Genomic DNA, 17,762 nt, shown 5'->3' with positions numbered 1-17,762 from the left:
ATCCAGCTACCTCCTTATGGCTTGGGAAAGCAGTCAAGGATGGCCCAAATCCTTGGGACCCTGCACCCATGTGGGAGACCTGGAAGAAGCTCCTAGCTGCTGGTTTCGGATCAACTCAGCTTAGGCCATTGTGAGCATTTGGGGAGTGGACCAGTAGATGGAAGATCTTAAAAAAACAAACAAAAAACACATGTAAGGTCCAAATTCGCCTAATAACCATGTCTTCACGACAAACTCATTTCGTCACAAGAAATTCCCTAAGGTGCTATTAAGAAAAGAACGAGAACTAACCTTCATTTTTGTATCCAACTATCTCATTCCTTACTGAAACACAAATGTCATCCTTCTTCGCTCAAAGGACAAAGTTACAGGTCACCGTTATTATCTAAGCTTCCATAGATCCTTCAGCATTTTAAAGTTGCAGGCTCCACTCTACAAGCAGGGTGAGTGGATATTCAAGAAAACCCGCATTAAGCAACTATAAAAACTGCTATCACATTCATCCTAGTTCTTCTTAATTAGTACCATTTCACAAAGCACTAGAGCACTTAGTGTATGCTGGAAACACCTATTCACACTGGTTACTTGCCACAGCCTTCCTGTTATAAGGTCTATTCTGCAGTCGACGGAACTGAAGCACTAGGAGCTGCGTGACCATCCCAGGATCAGAGAGAGGAAGATGCTAAGCACCACATTCTCTAGCATTTCAGCAATGAAATAATTCACAGGGACCCCGTGGGATATCCTAGCAGCTAAAGTCCTCGCCTTGCACACACTGAGATCCCATATGGGTGCCAGTTCTACTCCCGGCAGCCCTGCTTATATCACTTATAACTTATCACTTATATCACTTCAGATCAAAAACACAGCAAGCTGTCAGTTCTCAGAGATTTTTGGATTCTAGATTTATATAAACCAAGCTCAACAGAATGGTCATCTTTGTATTTAAGTGTTTATGCCACCTAACTAGGATCCTGGGTCCTGGCTACCACATGGGAGACCCAGTACAATTCCTGGCTTGTCACTTTGATCTGGTCCAGCTCTAGCCAATAAACAGATGATAAATTGTTGTTCAAATTATTTAATAACTAACGGGCAGTCTGGAGAACACCTTTCTGACCACAAAATTTGCACTCAACGGTAGCAGTTTGGCATAGCAGTTCAGAGACCTCTGGGGACCCCAAGAATCATGCGTTGGCATACCCACATTCAAATCTCTGTGCCAGCTTCCCACTGAGGCATGCTCTGGTGAAAGCATGAGTGCTCACTCAAGCTCCTGGGTGACTGCCTCCCCCATGGCAGACCCAGAGTCCCTCGCTTCCAACATCATCCTGAACCAACCTTGGCTTAGACGACATCTGTCCATCTGTCAACAGATCTGTCTTTCAAGTAAATCAATTTGAGGGAAAAAAGATTGCTTTGCCATGTGAAAACTTTATTCATTAAATTTTATGAAATCAGTTAATCTGAAAGGTCAAACAGCTTAACTATAAGAATTTAGACTTTAAGCTCCTAACTACATATCTTGCAATCCTCTAAAAACATCTTACCTATCAGTTCAGAAATAAAAACTACATGGAAAAATTTTATGCTTCAGTATTTTCAAAAACAGATTAGAAAAATATCATCTGGACAGTACTCAAATTATTTAACTTCCTTATAATAAATTACTTAAAAATCAGGGCCCGACGGCGTGGCCTATAGGCTAACGTCCTCGCCTTGAATGCGCCAGGAACCCATATGGGTGCCAGTTCATGTCCCAGTTGTTCCGCTTCCCATCCAGCTCCCTGCTTGTGGCCTGAGAAAGCAGTTTAGGATGGGCCAAAGCTTTGGGACCCTGCACCCGTATGGGAGACCCGGAAGAGGTTCCTGGTTCCTGGCTTCAGATCGGCATAGCATCGGCCGTTGCGGCTCACTTGGGGAGTGAATCATCGGATGGAAGATTTTCCTGTCTCTCCTCCTCCTCTCTGTATATCCGCCTTTCCAATAAAATCAGAAAGATTTAATAGTCACATGTTTAAGAGCAGGAAAGTCCTGACTTTATTCTGTACATCACTAAAGGTAATAAACTTGACATTTTCTTACAAAGATGAATGCTGGGATCAAAAGGGTTCTTTAAATTACTAAGGTAAATATTCATCACTTACACAGAATTTTCTTGCTCCTGGCTGTACACCATTGAGTTCGATAAATATAATTTTAATATTTAATTTTAATTATGGCCAAAGGAATCTACCACACAAAGGTCTAAGTATACCTTAGGCAGGTGAATTTTTCTTAAAAGACGACTTATTCAATTTATTTCACCACTTCCAATTCACCAGAAACAGACTAACTGCTTGACTGCACTCCAATCAGGGGTAAGCGTTGTGGAGATGACTGGGAGGCAGAGGATGGCTCAAGCACTCGGTCTCCAACTCCTACGGGGGAGACCTAGCTGCAGTTCCTGCCTCCTGGCCTCAGCCTGGCCTAGCTGTGGCTGTTGCAGCCATTGGGAAGTGATCCAGCTAATGGAGAATAAGCCTGTCAACCCTTGCCATCTCTTCAATTTTCAAACACATAATCCTTAAAAAAAATCATTTTTAAAATTTATTTTCATTGGAAAATCAGGAAACACACAGAGGAAGATCTTCCACTCGCTGATCCAAAGCCAGGAGCCTCTTCTGGGTCTCCCACGTGGGTGCAGTGTCCCAAGACCTTGGGCTTTCATTGACTGCTTTCCCAGGCCACAAGCAGGGAGCTGAATGAGAAGCGGGCCCGCTGGGATTAGAACCAGCGTGTATATGGGATCCATATGGGATGCAAGGCGAGGACTTTTAACTAATAGGCTACCATCCCGAGCCCAAAAAAATCACTTTTCAAAATCGGTTGGACGGTTCAATTGGTTAATCCTCTACCTGCAAGCCCTGACATTTCACAGGAGCATAGGTTCTTGACCTGGCAGCCCCAACCTCTAACCAGCACCCTGCTTATGCAAAAGCACTGAAGGATGGCCCAAAGTCTGAGAACCCTATGCCCACATGGAAGACCCAGAAAAAGCTACTGGCTTCATTCAGATCAGCTCAGCTCTGACTTTTGCAGTCATTTGGGGAATAAACAAGTGGATGTAAGATACTTCTCGCTGATCTCCAATTTGTAACAAATTTTTCAAAAAAAAAAAAAAAGGGGGGCCTGTGCAGCAGCCTAGTGGCTGAAGTCCTTGCCTTGAATGCACCCAGATTCCATATGGGCACCAGTTTGTATTCCGGATGCTCCACTTCCCATCCAGCTCCTTGGGACCCTGCATCCACATTGGAGATCCATCCAGAAGCAACTCCAGGCCCCTTGCTTTGGATGGGTTCAGCTCTGGCCATTTTCACCGTTTGCAGAGTGAACCAGCAGAAAGATCTGTCTCTATTCTGTGTTAATCTTTTTAAAAATTTTTAATAAATAAATCTTTTTAAAAATAATAATTGAATCTGATAATCTGTACTTCCTCATGCATTTCATTACTGCTAGGACCAGGTCAACCAAGACAAAACGCAACGTCATGTAATTTAAGGCCCAGAACCTTGTGAACATATAATGACGAACTCACCTACCTGAAGAACAATTAATACTTAACCACAAATGGCTATTGTCTGTGTGGGTACACAAAAGAGAACTCTTATTCCCAACAAGAAGGTCAACTCCCCACTAAAACCATAAGCTCATTGGTAATAAGGGGTCAACAACATGGCATAGTATGTTAAACCTCCACTTGAAGCACTTGAGTCCTGGCTGCTCCAATTCTGATCCAGCTCTTAACCTGTCCGAGACAGCAGGAAAAGATGGCCCAACTTTGCTGCAGCATCAGCTGGTCAAGAGATGGGACTGGGGGCAAGTCCCGTTGAACAGGACCGCAGAACAACCTGGAGAGTATCAAGACTCAAGAAAGGGAGTGTGTCCATAGGGAAACCTGTGGGCACCTCTCTCTGGGCTGTAACTCCCACCTGCGAGCAAAAAACCAGGTCTGGGGGAACAACTGGCTAGATAGGTGTTAGCACCCACTGGTGTAAGTGTGGGGTAGCGGGTGGAGTTACTTGGGATGAGTTAGGCTTTAAGGCCCCATGATGTGTACATGAGCTGAATAGGATTTGGGACAGATTGGATCAATCCACTGCACATGCTGGCAGGCACAAAAACCAGGCCACTCCAGTTGAGTTCCTGGGGGGTTCCTCTGACTGCACTGTATCTCCTGATGGTGTATGTGAGGGCCGAGTGTGTGGACAGCAGGGTTGGGTTGGACTGCAGCACCCACTGGTTTGCAGAAGAGACAGGTCTGGAGACAGATCTGACCTAGCCATTGCAACTACCACTGTGGATGTTGGTTGATATGGGAGAGAGAATGAGCCAGATCCCGCACAGGCAGGTGCACATGAGATAGGTCTGAGATCACCAGACAGGGTTTATGTGGGAACTGCGTCCAACTAAACCACTGGACTCAGAACTCCAACCATGGGGAGAATGGCAATGACAATGGTCTGACAATGAAGTGAATGTCAAAACTGAGCCTCAGTGGCTTAGAACACTGGACGGCAAACCCAGATGCACAGTGCAGGATATGGCAGTCCATTGGAGCCTATGGAGGCCATCTGATACTGTAACAGAGAAGGGCAGGCAGAACAAAAAGGAAATCTGAATATGCCTGCCAATATTTCACTGCAGTACCCCAACAGGCACAAGATCTGAGCAAGCGGAGATGCTAGGGTGGACTCTGTCAGCCACTGGGTTCTGAACCATTTAAGCAGTGCCCTTGAAGCACGCCCCACATTTGGGACCCTGGGATGGTTGGGAGGGTAGGCGTGGCTTCTCCCTTATCCTTTCCCCTTCCCCCAGATACTGGAAGAAAAAAATGTAGGAACAGTGGTCTTACCCACTTTCTCGTAGCCCTTGACCCTTTGTCCCCTAATCAGCTATGTAAAATCATCAAAATAAAAACATAAAAAAAAAAATAACTAGGAAAAAAAAAGATCTGGGCCTGGGAGGAAGCCTGGCAGCGGAACTGTATGTGAGCACTCCCCTGCATGGGTGCAGCTCTAAGTGGTTAGCAGGAAAACCAGGGCTGGGGCCAGGGCTATGGTTTAGGTGGGCTTATCTAAACTGCAGCAGCCATGGTTGTGCACAAGAGCCAAAAAAGATGCAAGATGGACCAGGTTAGGCCACAGCACATGCCAAAATTGGGGCTGGGAGCATGCCTGGTGAGGATACTGGGGGTCACCCTGACTAGGCCGTTGTACCCACTGATATGCATGAAGACCAAGCCCATGTCAGGCTTGACGGAGCTAGGCTACCGTACCCATCAGTTCATGTGAGCTGGGCTGGGGACAGAATTAACCAGGCAGCTGAATCCACTAGTAAATGCATCGCCTGGTGCAGCTAACAGACTAAACCTGACCCTGTGTTGGCACCCCAGGTTAGGTTTCTTGGGGGACTCCCCAACTAGGCCACTAAACTCAAATCCTTGCCACAGGAAAGGTAGTCCGACCTTGGAATGCACATGTTGGGACTGGGCCTCCTCACTTGCTGATCTCTGTGCAGGGGACAGCATGCATGTCCAGGTACACACAGGAGATGTAACAGCCAGCTCATCTAGGCCAGCAGAGGACGTGGAGTTCCTTGTCAGAAGACAGGAAGGAAGCAGAACAGGCTGGACCACTCTCTTAGCCAAACTGTGCACCATGTTCCTGGGTCCGTGGATGCACTAAGGTGGACTCAGTCAGCCAACAGACCTCAGTAAAACAAAGCTGAGAACATCTCTGAACTATCAAAGTTACTCAAGTAACACCCTCGGAACACTTCTCCAAATTGCTCTAAGGGGTCATGAAACATCGCTGGGTGCTGATAAAAACAGCAATAGGTAAACCACATCCCATAATGTAGATATAGGAGAAAAAAAAAAAACACTGAAACATTTGTCCCACCCACCTTTATCCATAATTCAATCCTTTCTACCTGAATTGGAGGCAATATGGGCATGCACCATGCTCAACTATATAAACAATATTAGAAGAAAATAATTTAAAAAGAATATTCTTGCCAATATTTGCCATATAATTTTAGGCAATTTACTTCATTTCTGAGCCCCAATGTCAATCTGAAATGGAAATCATTATTTTACTCTGGAAAATCCAGTAAAGTAAAACAATGTATACAAGCTAGTTGATACTGGGTACAGCACCGAAATCAGAAAACACAGCAGCCATCATTAAGTATACAAAGTAAAGTTTGGGGTCAAGGCTGCAGCAGAACTGACCAATCCACGCTTGCAGCACAGGCATTCCACAGGGGCACCAGCTCATGTCCCCACTGTTCCACTTTCAATCCATTCCGGGTATGGCAGAGGATAGCCCAAGGCCTGGGCTCCCAGACTGGCAATTGCAGCCACTTGAGGAGTGAACCAACAGCAGATGGAAGATCTGTCTCTCATCCTTTCTCTCCTTTCTCTCCTTTCTCTGACATGTAAGCAAAAATAAATAAATAATTAGGAAAATGAAAAGGGAAAAGTTTGGAAGCATGATTGACTACTAAAATTAGTAATAAACTCCCAGCACTGGGCATTCTCACCAAGCTGAGGCTGGATGAGCAAGGTGATATGAAAATGAAGAGAAAGGCTGAGTACATATCACATGTAAGTATGATACTGCGAGATATGGAGGAAACTAGACTACAATTACACTGATGAAGAGACACAAAAAGATACCAAATCTGGGGCCTGGTGCGATACCGTAGTGCTTAACGTCCTTGCTCTGCATGTGCCAGGATCTCATATGGGCACTGGTTCTAATCCCGATGGCCCTGCTCCCCATCTTGCTCCCTGCTTGTGGCCTGGGAAAACAGTTTAGGACAGCCCAAGGCTTTGGGACCCTGCATCTGCATGGGAGACCCAGAAGAGCTCCTGGCTTCAGATTGGCTCAGCTCCAGCCATTGCGGCCACTTGGGGAATGAATCATTGGACAGAACATCTTCTCTGTCTCTCCTCCTCTGTATATCCGCATTTCCAATAAAAAAATATATAAATAAAAGATACACAAATCAATGAAACAGAATGTTCCAGTCCTCTTTGTCCAGACAGATGGTACTGTGCTGCTTGCCCGTCCATTGAGCTGGCAGAAACAAAATGACATTTTTCCCCAGACCTTCCAATAAATGTGCTTACCAACATAAGGGGCGGGGGGAGAGGAGTACAGTTTGGAAGCCTTTTGAGCGGAAACATAGGAAGGGCAAAACCAAGCACTATGAAGAACATGAGTCCTAAAAGACTTTAAAAACCAGCCAAGCTATAGTTAAGTGGACTATGTCAAACTGATTCAAGAGGAAAGAGATAAAATTAACTATTTAAACCTGGAGCACACAAAAAACTTAAGAAAACATTTGTAAGCTAAATTACCAGTTCTGCAGTGACAATCTAAACCTGCCACCCAAGCTGCCCGTCGCCCACATGTTGCAGAGTCTGCGATTACATCCAATTCTAAACCTCAATAAAGCGGGACAAGCTCATCGTTCGGCTCAGCAGGTAAGCCAGCAGTTAGCTTAGAGGGGGACCCCAAAATGAGGAATCCACATGGGATTCTAGGCTCCTGACTGGTCACCTGCTATATAAGCATTTAGGAAGTAAATACTAAATGAAAAATCACTACTTTGCCTTCAAAATAGATAAAAATACTTTTTGAAATAAGAAATTTTATCATTCTGTTATAGAAAAATCAGTGGTCTCCAAAGGAGAACCAGAATCATCCACACTTCTTTACTATTTAAAATGTACATTGGGGTGGACCTCAGGAATTTAGGTACATATGTTTTGAGGATCACAGCCCAAAAACATTTGGCAAAAACATAAAACATTCTATATCAAATCCATTCAGAATAAAATTTGGCCACTACTTACATCAAGATCTGCCAGCAAATTTCCGTTCTACCATTTATCTGTGTCCAAATTAATTCAGGAATTTATGAAGAACTGTTATAAATATTAAGAAAAAGATCATGCCTTTCATAGGCCCAAATTATCAAGAACATCGTTCATGTATAAGTACACATTTAACTGGCCATGGCAGTTGTACCAAGTACACAACGTACAAACCTATCTCTCCCACAGAAAGTCCATCTTGGGAAAATCAGACCAGTTTCAATTAAGGACTGACACGATGGCTCTAATAGCCATCAATCTCCCAGTGCCAGGATCCCTTATGGGTACAGATTCATGTGCTGCCTACTTAACCTCCTATCCAGCTTTCTGCTTGTGGTCTGGGAAAGCAGTAGAGGATGGTCCAAAGTCTTGGGATCCTGCACCCGCATGGCAGACCCAAGGGGTTCCTGCCTCCTGACTGGCTCAGCTCCAGCAGTTGCAACCATCTGGGGAGCGAACCAAGATATACAAGATCTTTCTGTCTCTTCTCTCTGTAAATATGCCTTTCTAAGAAAAGTAAACATGTCTTTAATTTCAAACTGTAGTGACTCAGGTCTGACTAAAATGTGAAAGGCTGAAAATTCACCTCATCACAAACCCCAAGACCAATGAAACTTTCCATGCATAGTTGTTGCACATCAAGTTTACCTAGCATATAATTCCTACTTTATACACGTTATTTTTAAAACCATGTTACAGAATTCTTACATTCAGATTTAAACCAGGCTGTTATGCTCATAAACAAATAACCTTCCTAAAAGATAAATACCAGGTTAGTGATTCACGGAAGAAATGCTTACTCTCAATACAGTACAGCTGTGGGCCACCTACAGTTGTCAGGGCCAGAAAGTGACTGGTCCTTGCCTCCTTGCTGTTCTAACATAAGAACGCTTATTAACACATGTTGGCTCATAAGCACCATAATCACCAAAACACATTTGTTCTAAATATGTACAACTCGGCACAATCATTCAAGAATACTACTTGGAGGCCTAAATTCTCAACCTGGTTGCTGTAGTATAAACTACTGATACCACTACTCACTGCTTCACCAGAATGGCTGTATTTTTTTCCCACCAAAAGTAGAGCTATTTCACCATACGTTTCATGGTCTCTGTAAAGAAAAGAAATCATTGTCTCGGTTTATATTTCCTTCAAAAAAAAAAAAAAGTAAATTTCCCACAGAAATCTCAATTCTTAACAATACTACCCATATCCATACATTATACAGCATTTCTAAAAAGCTCAATCCAGATAGTACCATCCCTTAATATGCATATACCCCAAATTTCCAAAAAGTGTTTTCTATATATAACCATGTTAAGATTCATTACTTCAGATCACAATATAATTCAGAAATATATTCAATATTTCAACTTATAAAACTGCTCGTCAAGGTGTGGAGAATGGAAAATTTGCATAATCCCCTGTACAGGGAGACACTGCTGGCCCTCAGCCAACAGCATCCCTCAGGTAAGGATTAAGACGGAGACACTATCAATTTAGTAGCCCTGGGCTGATGGCTATACAGACAAGCTTGACTGGTTCAACTTTTCTGGGCTTGGAATTACATTTAAGGAAGAGGTCTGAGTGTTCATAATCAAGAAAGATATAACCATAATCATTTCTACTAACTCAAAACAAGAGAAGCTTTCAAAAGAAGCCCTGAGAGGCCTACAGTTGTAGCTAAGGTAAAAGAAACTATTTTATGATACGGAAATGTTTGGGATGGTACTTGGAGAAAACGGGAGGAATATCCAGCAAACAGCATTCATTTAAAAAAAAAAAAAAAGAAAAGAAAAAAGCAGCAGCGAAGTTTCATCTAAACAACTGTGAGGGAATAAAATTAAGATCCAATTGCAGATTGCACTGTGGCACAGCACTTCTGCTGCCACCTGGGCCAAGGAATCTCAGAGCAGAGTCCTGGCTTCACGTCCGAGCTCCCCTGCTTCCGATCCAGACCCCTGCTAATAACGTGCCCATAGCGCCTCCCATCTCCAAGCATGTGGCTCCCTGCCCACACTCGGACTCCCACTGCGTCCCAGCCACAGCTTCAGCCTTGCCTGGTGCTGGCTGTGCAGCCACTTGGAGACAGCTCAGTTTCTGTCACTATGCCTTTCAATAAACCAAATTTCTAGAAGACAAATCAACCAATTACCCATGTTAAATCTCTTGAGATGTTAACTGAGGCAGTATGTGATGTTAAATGCTAACACCAACCAGGAATCTTATATGCATGAATTGTTCCTACTATTTTAGTATATAGTTTAAGTCCTCATCTTTTCACACATCTATACTGAAATATTTACAGATAAACTGATTTAAGGCAATTTAACAGAGGCAGTTACATGATGTAGTAAAGTTTGGCCAATAGTTGACAGATGTTGAAAAGAGCCCATATACTCATTTATGTTCATTTCCCATAACACATTCAACAAAAAGTATCATACAAGCACCGATTTATTATTTCTGCCCACAATAACCATTAAGACGGCTTAGGAACCTGAAGGGATGCTTACTATGTATCAAATCATAAAAGCATACGGCAGGCACGGAGGTATAGGAGGGTTAAGCCAGCACTTGGGACACCAAAGTGCCGTTTGCAGCTCCCTGTTAATGCATCCTAAGAGCCAGCAGATGGTATCTGTGCCACTCACCTGGCAGACCTACACGGAATCAGAGCTCCTGGCTTCAAGTGGACCCAGGCCTGGCTGCTATGCACATCTGGGGAGTTAGTAAGCTCTATTTCTTCATCTCTCCCCTTTTAAAAAAACAACATTGGAAAGGCACATTTGCGGAGAGGAAAGTGGGTAACAGCTTCTTCCACAGGTTCACTCCCCAAATGGATACAAATGTCAGAGCTGGGTTAGTGGGCAGCAGGAGCTGTCTCCCACAGCTTTGGGCCATCCTTCATGGTTTTCTCAGGCCACAGCAGGCAGCTGGATAGGATATGGAGCAGCCAAACACGTACTGGTACCCATATGGGATTCTGGCACTTACAGGCAGAGGATTAGCCAGTTCAGCCATGACACCAGCCCCTCTGCCTTTCAAGTAAAAGGAAGTAGCACACATTTAAAAAAAAAAAAAGTAAAAGAGTATAGGAGAATAAAAAAACCGCAAATGAATTTAAGACTGATTATACTTATTTAATGCCATTACTAGGCACTGTTCATGAGCTAGAGAATAAGCAAATAAACTGGAGAGGGGGTATCCAAGTCTATTAAAGCAAGTATAAAAGCACAGCAGTCAGGGCCAGCACACCATACTCCCGCAGCAGCACCAGCATCCCATATAGGCACCAGTTTGAGTCCTAGCTGCTCCATTTCTGTTCCAACTCCCTGCCTCTGCCCAGGAAAGCAGCAGAAGCTGGGCCATGTCCTTGGGCCCCTGCACCCATGTGGGGAACCCAGAAGAAACTCCTAGCTTTGGATTGCCCCAACTCCAGCCATTGCAGCCACTTGGGAAGCAAATCAGTGGAGAGAAGCCATCTGTCTTTCCTCTAACTGCTCTTCCAATAAAAATAAAATCTCTGGGCCTGGCACCAAGGCTTAGTGGCTAAAGTCCTTGCCTTGCATGCACCAGGATCCCATACAGGTGTAGGTTCATATCCCAGCGGCCCTACTTCCCCTCCCTGCTTGTGACCTGGAAAAGCAGTCAAGGACAGCCCAGGGCTTTGGGACCATACACCCGCGAGGGAGGCCCGGATGAACTCCAGGATCCTGGCTTCAGATCAGCATAGCACCGGCTTTTGCAGCCGTTTAGGGAGTAAATCAGTGGACAGATGATCTTCCTCTCCATCTCTACTCCTCTCTGTATATCTGTCTTTGCAATTACAATAAATAAATCTTAAACAAAAATAAAAATATCTTTAAAAAGTGGAGGAGCAAGGAAAAATACATGCATGCCTTACCTAAACACTTTCAGTTTCTAACAAGTGCAATGCTAAACAGAGAACTCTTGTTTTCACCAGTGTTGTGGTGCAGCAAATGTAGCTGCTTCACTTCCAATCCAGCTCCCTGCTAACAGCCCGGAGAAAGTGAAAGATAATCCAACTCTGGGGTCCCTGACATCTGAGTGGGAGACCTGAAATAAGGTCCTGGCTTCCCTGACAACTCTGGCCCTTGCAGTCCCCAGGAGAGCGAACCAGTGAGTGGAAGACTCCCACTCCCACACTGTCTCTCCTCTCTGAAATTCCAACTTCTAAATAAATAAACCTTGAAAAAAAAATCCTCATTTTAAGGTGACCACATCACTTATGAGGCAAAGTAAGGGGATGAAAGTAGCACAAGAAAACCAGGATGGTACAGGAACAAGCCACGTGCTCACTCCATTCACTTAACACACAGCCCTGTGCGGCTCAAGGACAGGGACTGTTCTGAAAAGGGCATCATTAGTCAATCCGGTTGCTGTGCAATCAGAGTGAACTCAAACCAAGATGGCCACATCATCATCACTAGGCAACACAATCCCTCTGTATATCCAATCATCTTCCCTGACACCCACCCCCCCAAAAAATATATAGCATGTAGTGTGTTCTTTGTGTTTAAGTCAACTCACCAAAGCCAGACCAATGAGCTTCCTAAGACCTGGAGCAAATAGTCTAAAAGGGCACAATGACTGGCTCAAAGATGGCGTTCACAGAGGCCAGGCGCTCTCAACAACCTATTTAGTATGCAGGGGCAGGCAGTGACACAGCAGTTAAGGCCCTATCCCTAGCCCAATGCACACCTCCACTACTCAGCTGCTGCTTGCCTCTAGTACACCTTGGCTTTTGGCTATTTGGAGAATAAACCAGCAAATGGAAGATCTTTGTCTCTCTCTGCTCTTCACATAATGAAAATACATTAAAAATTTTTAAATAATTTTCTTAATCCTGGTTTCTATTCCTTTTTGTGTCATGCTCCTTTTCACCAAAAAAAATCTTAAAAATTTCTTCAACCCAATGAGAATAAAGAATTTTAATGTTTACAAAAGCAGCTTCTTAATCAACCACATATACACTGAACTCTATGCTGTAAGATCACGCATCTTTTTCACACAGTTAACAACATTTTAACTTCAAAAGGCAATGATATTAGGGCTTGGCGGCGTGGCCTAGCAGCTACAGTCTTCGCCCTGAACATACCAAGATCCCATATGGGGGCCGGTTCTAATCCTAGCAGCTCCACTTCCATCCAGCTCCCTGCTTGTGGCCTGGGAAAGCAGTCGAGGATGGCTCAAAGCATGCACCCATGTTAGAGACCTGGAGGAGGTTCCTGGTTCCTGGCTTCAGATTGGCGCAGCACCGACTGTTGCAGTCACTTGGGGAGTGAATCAGTGGACAGAAGATCTTCCCCTCTGTCTCTCCCCCTCTATGTATATCCACCTTTCCAATAAAAATAAATAAATCTTTAAAAAAAAGGCATTGATATTAAACAGTGTCAGAACTAGTTCCTTTCAAAAAACTACACACATTGAAATTTTCCCAAATGTGAATTTCTTCCTGACCATCTCATTGATAAAAGAACCAGAGCTGTAGCTTCCTGTGTCCCTAATCTTCAGTGAAGGAAATGGGGCTTCTTCAAATACAAGCTTCCCTGTATTGACTATAAAAAAAAAATCTGTTAGGGCCGGTACTTGATGTGGTTCTTAAAAGGAAGTTCAGGAGATATGCCTATGCCAGGATTTGTGTTCTGGATCCTTCCAATCCTAATTTCCTGCTAATGTGCACCCTGGGAAGCAGCACATAATGGCTTTAGTACTTAAGTCCCTTTCACACAGGTGGCAAGCCCTGAATGAGTTCCTGGCTCCAGGCTTCAGCCTGGCCCTGCCCCAGCAGGGGTACAAATGAGACTGCTGCCTGTTTTAGCCTTCCTTCCTTTCTTCCCAGGGTCTCCCTTTCAAACAATTTTTTAAACAGTCTGTTTGGGAACAGGTGTTTGCTCATATCCCACCTCAGCCAACCTGGGCTTGAGAAACAGCTCTAGTTCCTCATTCCAGCTTTCTGCCTGTCTACACCTCAACACAGTGATAGCTCAAGTTAACTGGGGTTTTGAGAGAGAGAGTGAGAGACACACACACACTGGAATGAGTTCCTGTCTCCCAGCTTCCACTGAGCCCCAGTCCAAGCTCTCCTTAGCATCTGCAGAGGGAAAAACTGAATGAGAGCCCAGCACAATGGACCCACTGGCTACTCCTCCCCTTGCAAATGCCAGGAACCCATGTGGTTGCCTGGTTCCTATCCCAGCTGCTCCGCTTTCCATCCAGCTCCCTGCTTGTGGACTAGGAAAGCAGTAGAGGATTCCCAAAGCCTTGGGTTCCTGCACCCACGTGGGAGACATGAAACAAGCTCCTGGCTCCCTATGGGCTCAGCTCTGGCTGTTGCAGCGATCTGGGGAGTGAACCAGTGGAAGGAAGATCTTTTTGTCTCTCCTTTGTAAATCTACCTTCCAAATAAAAAAAGAATAAATCAGTGTTGACTCCAACATACATATAGCCCATACAGTATTTTACTACATATGTGCTACATAGGTACTCAATTTGAGAAAAAACTAAAATCTTGCATTCAACCTTTTTTTTAACGGAAATAGAAAACATATTTTTAAGAATTGAATAACCCCACATTTGAACAGCTAACTGGACAAATTAAATAAAACTTAATTCCCTCCCATAGAGAAGGAAAATGCCTTCATAGTTAACAAAGATTGCTCTGGTACAATGCCTGACACACTACAGGTATTCAATAGAAAGCTCTTCATATTTTTACCTACAGGTTTAATTCAGGGACCAGTCCAATCAAGATACAAATTACTTTTAAAGTAACTCATGAGTACTATAGAATGGTATCCAAAAGTATCTTTTGGATCCATCTCTTACCCTGAACCTGAATATGAAACAATGTAATCAATAGGCAGACAGCAACAGGCACTTAAATTTTTCCATATTATGTTACAAAAATGGGAAATTCAACTAATTAATCATTGGTCCAGTAACATTTCCTTGAAAAGCTAAATGTTAGAGCCACAAAGTTTTCCTTCCTCCCCATTTCTGTGCATCTCCCACTCAGGACAGGATAGGAAGTATGTCCCTCAAAACCTAGGCCGCCCGGTACAGATGTAGTCACTGCATCCATGACGAGTTGACACAGCGCCTCGCTTTACCAGCCTTTCACTAAAAGACACTCAGGAATAGCTCCTAGTGCTGCAAGAACTGTTAGCAAAACTGACCAAAGCCCAAACTTGCAATTCTCAGCCAAAGAAAATCTTAAATAAAAAAAAAAAAACCTCAAAACAGGAAATCACTATCATTTATGCCATTTCCAAAAACAACTTACCTTTTTGCACCTTCCTTTTGCAGATTTGAAATCCAGATTCTCCTACAGTCACTGGCAGTCTTTTCTGTTTGATCCAATAGCACACTACTGACGCCCCTCTCTAACACAGCAAGGGAAAGCATACTAGTCTTGCTCTCTTTTCTTTAAAGATCTATTTATTTTTATTTTTATTGGAAAGGGAGGTCTACAGAGAGACACGTCTTCCATCCGCTGGTTCACTCCCCAAATGGCCGCAATGGCTGGGGCGGAGCAGATCCGAAGCCAGGAGCCAGTAGCCTCTTCTGGGGCTCCCACGTGGGTGCAGGGTCCCAAGGCTTTGGGCCATTCTCCACTGCTTTCCCAAGCCACAAGCAGGGAGCTGGATGGGAAGTGGAGCAGCCGGGACATAAACTGGAATTGGAGGTGGAGAATTAACCAACTGAGCAAGCTTGCCACCCCGTGTTACTCTGCTAACTACAAAAACCAAAGCGCACACGTTTGAACCCAAAATTTCAAACAACGAACTTAAAATAAAACATCAAGTAACCATTAAAGGCTTCCCATCTTTTCCGCCCAGACAACATTCTTTAAATGTGTTTTTCCTGGACGGGAAAAGATGTGTATCTTGATGGCAGGGGCAGCAGCTAAGAGCACAAGGTACTAAACAAGCTACTTCGGAACAGGTGGAAACTACCAGCGTGTGTGCTGTTGCAGGAAACAGAACGGAGAGCCGTGAATGGGAGTCTCTGCACTTCATATCTGCAAAAGAAGAAAATAGAAAGGTTAACTCGAGTCTAGACTCGGAACAGATTCTCTTCCTACTTAAAGAGGGGCCTCTCACACCGTCAAACGATGAAAATGTAGTCAAGACGCTTTTCAGGTGAACTCAACTTTTTTCACCTGGAGTACATTTAGAACTGTACCTGTAGTACTCATTTGAGGCTGTTTAGGCAAACGACCTTGACAGTAAGGGTTAGAAGCGTATGATCTCTTTTTAAACCCTATCATTCAAATGAACAAAACGTATTTCTCTACTGAAACAGTTGAGGGGAATCCATGACAGTGAGAACATTCAAAAGCTTCATTTTAACTCGGGCTCCTCCACCTGTAACGCGTGACAGGCAGCCTTTCAGGCACCCTAAAGCTTAACACAGCCCATTTCTCCAGCCTCGCTAAAGTTAAAGGCTTACACCAGGACTAACCGACAAGTGGCATCTCACAACCTCCCCAACCCCACCCCGCCGGCTAGCACCCTGTTCACAAGGGGGAAAGTAAAAAAAAAAAATCCATCTGCCTTTCCCAATAACCCACCCGCCTCAACAAGGAGGAGCCGGGATGAAGTCGCACGAGCCTGGGAGTGGGAGAATAGATCCGCACGCCCATCTACAACGCGCCAAGCCCGCACAGCTCTGCACACCTGCCCTGCCTGGCGTCCACCTGGGGCAGGCGCCGCCCTCTCCGGGTCTCTCGTGTCCGCCCCACCCGGAGCGCGCGCCACGCGCCGGGCAGGACTGGAGGGTCGAGGGGGGCTGCCCGGGTTCGCTCCCTTTCCCTGGGGACCCGGGCGTCCCCGGGGCGCGCTGGGGGAGGGAGCGGTACCTTTTGGACAGATCCATGAGTACCCCGGAGAAGAGCTTCTCCCCGAGGCGGAACGACACCACGAGCGCGTCCTCAATGATGTGGTCCAGCGTGACCCGCACCTCTGAGCCCGGAATCAGTTGCGACACCGCCGAGTCCCCGCCCGCCGGCGGCAGCAGCCCCGGGGCTGCAGGCTGGGACAGCGGCGTCTCCTCGCTCTCCTCCGGAGACCGGGGCCGCTCCGGCGGCTGTGCCGGGGGAGAAGGGAGAAGGTCGGGTCCCTCACGAGGCGCAGCTGCCTCTGGCTCCGCCACCCGGACGGGCAGCTTCTCCTCAGCCTCCAGCTCTGGCCCCGCTGCCTCGGGGCTGCGGGCGAGCTCCCCTGGCGGCGGCGGCGGAGGCGGGAGAGGTGGGTCGTCGGCCTGAGGAGCGGACTGCTGCCCGTCCGCCTCGCCGTCCGGCACGGACGCTTCAGTAGCAGTGACCGGGAGGGGGTCCGTGCCGGCCTCGCTGCCGGGGATGGGCTCCATCTCCGGCTCGGCCTCGCCGGCGCCCCCCTCCCCGGGGGACGCTGCAGTCGCTGCCGCCTCTGCAGCCACAGCCGCCATTTTCTTCCTGGCTTCTCCCTCCTCCAACTCCGGCTGCAGCTGCGGCGGCGGCGGCGGCGCTGCTTGCTTCCCTAGGCCTTCCCCTCCCTCCCGCGAACACTTTCGTCCCGCCCTTTCCCCGATGCCCGTTATTGGCACCGCGCCATTGGTCCCAGCCTACACCCATCCCGCGCCTGCGATAGTCCATTGGCCAGTAACGGACGTCTATCATCCAATCAGTCCCTCCCTCCCACACAGAGCAGCAACTTCTCATTGGCCAGGTGACTTGTCAAATGTCGTAGCCAAGAGGAGGCGTGGAGAGGGCGGGCTCCGAGGGGGCGGGGAAAGTCACTGAAGCTTAGCCCTCTACTTATCGGCG

The 17,762-nt window shown here is 45.9% G+C and overlaps 1 protein-coding gene across 6 annotated transcripts in view; it reads right to left on the bottom strand.

The window, feature by feature from the left end:
- Positions 1-17,432, bottom strand: part of PWWP2A (PWWP domain containing 2A) — a 38,542-nt gene extending 21,110 nt beyond the window's left edge. For 4 of the 6 annotated variants that reach the window (XR_005884559.1, XM_040986293.1, XM_040986454.1 and 1 more), the window contains exon 1: positions 16,818-17,404. Coding sequence is in view for 5 of the 6 variants with exons in the window: in XM_040986293.1 (XP_040842227.1) it covers positions 16,818-17,404 (587 nt within the window). In the remaining variant the exon portion in view is untranslated. Of the gene's footprint in view, positions 1-16,817 lie in introns of all 6 variants that reach the window. The other 2 variants (XM_040986383.1, XM_040986584.1) reach the window with 2 other exon arrangements.
- Between the last annotated feature and the right edge of the window lie 330 nt (positions 17,433-17,762).

Source organism: Ochotona curzoniae, unplaced genomic scaffold (genome assembly GCF_017591425.1).
Source record: "Ochotona curzoniae isolate NIBS_2020 unplaced genomic scaffold, NIBS_Ocur_1.0 contig_1, whole genome shotgun sequence".
NCBI lineage: Eukaryota > Metazoa > Chordata > Mammalia > Lagomorpha > Ochotonidae > Ochotona > Ochotona curzoniae.
This window is presented reverse-complemented; position numbering and strand designations above follow the sequence as displayed.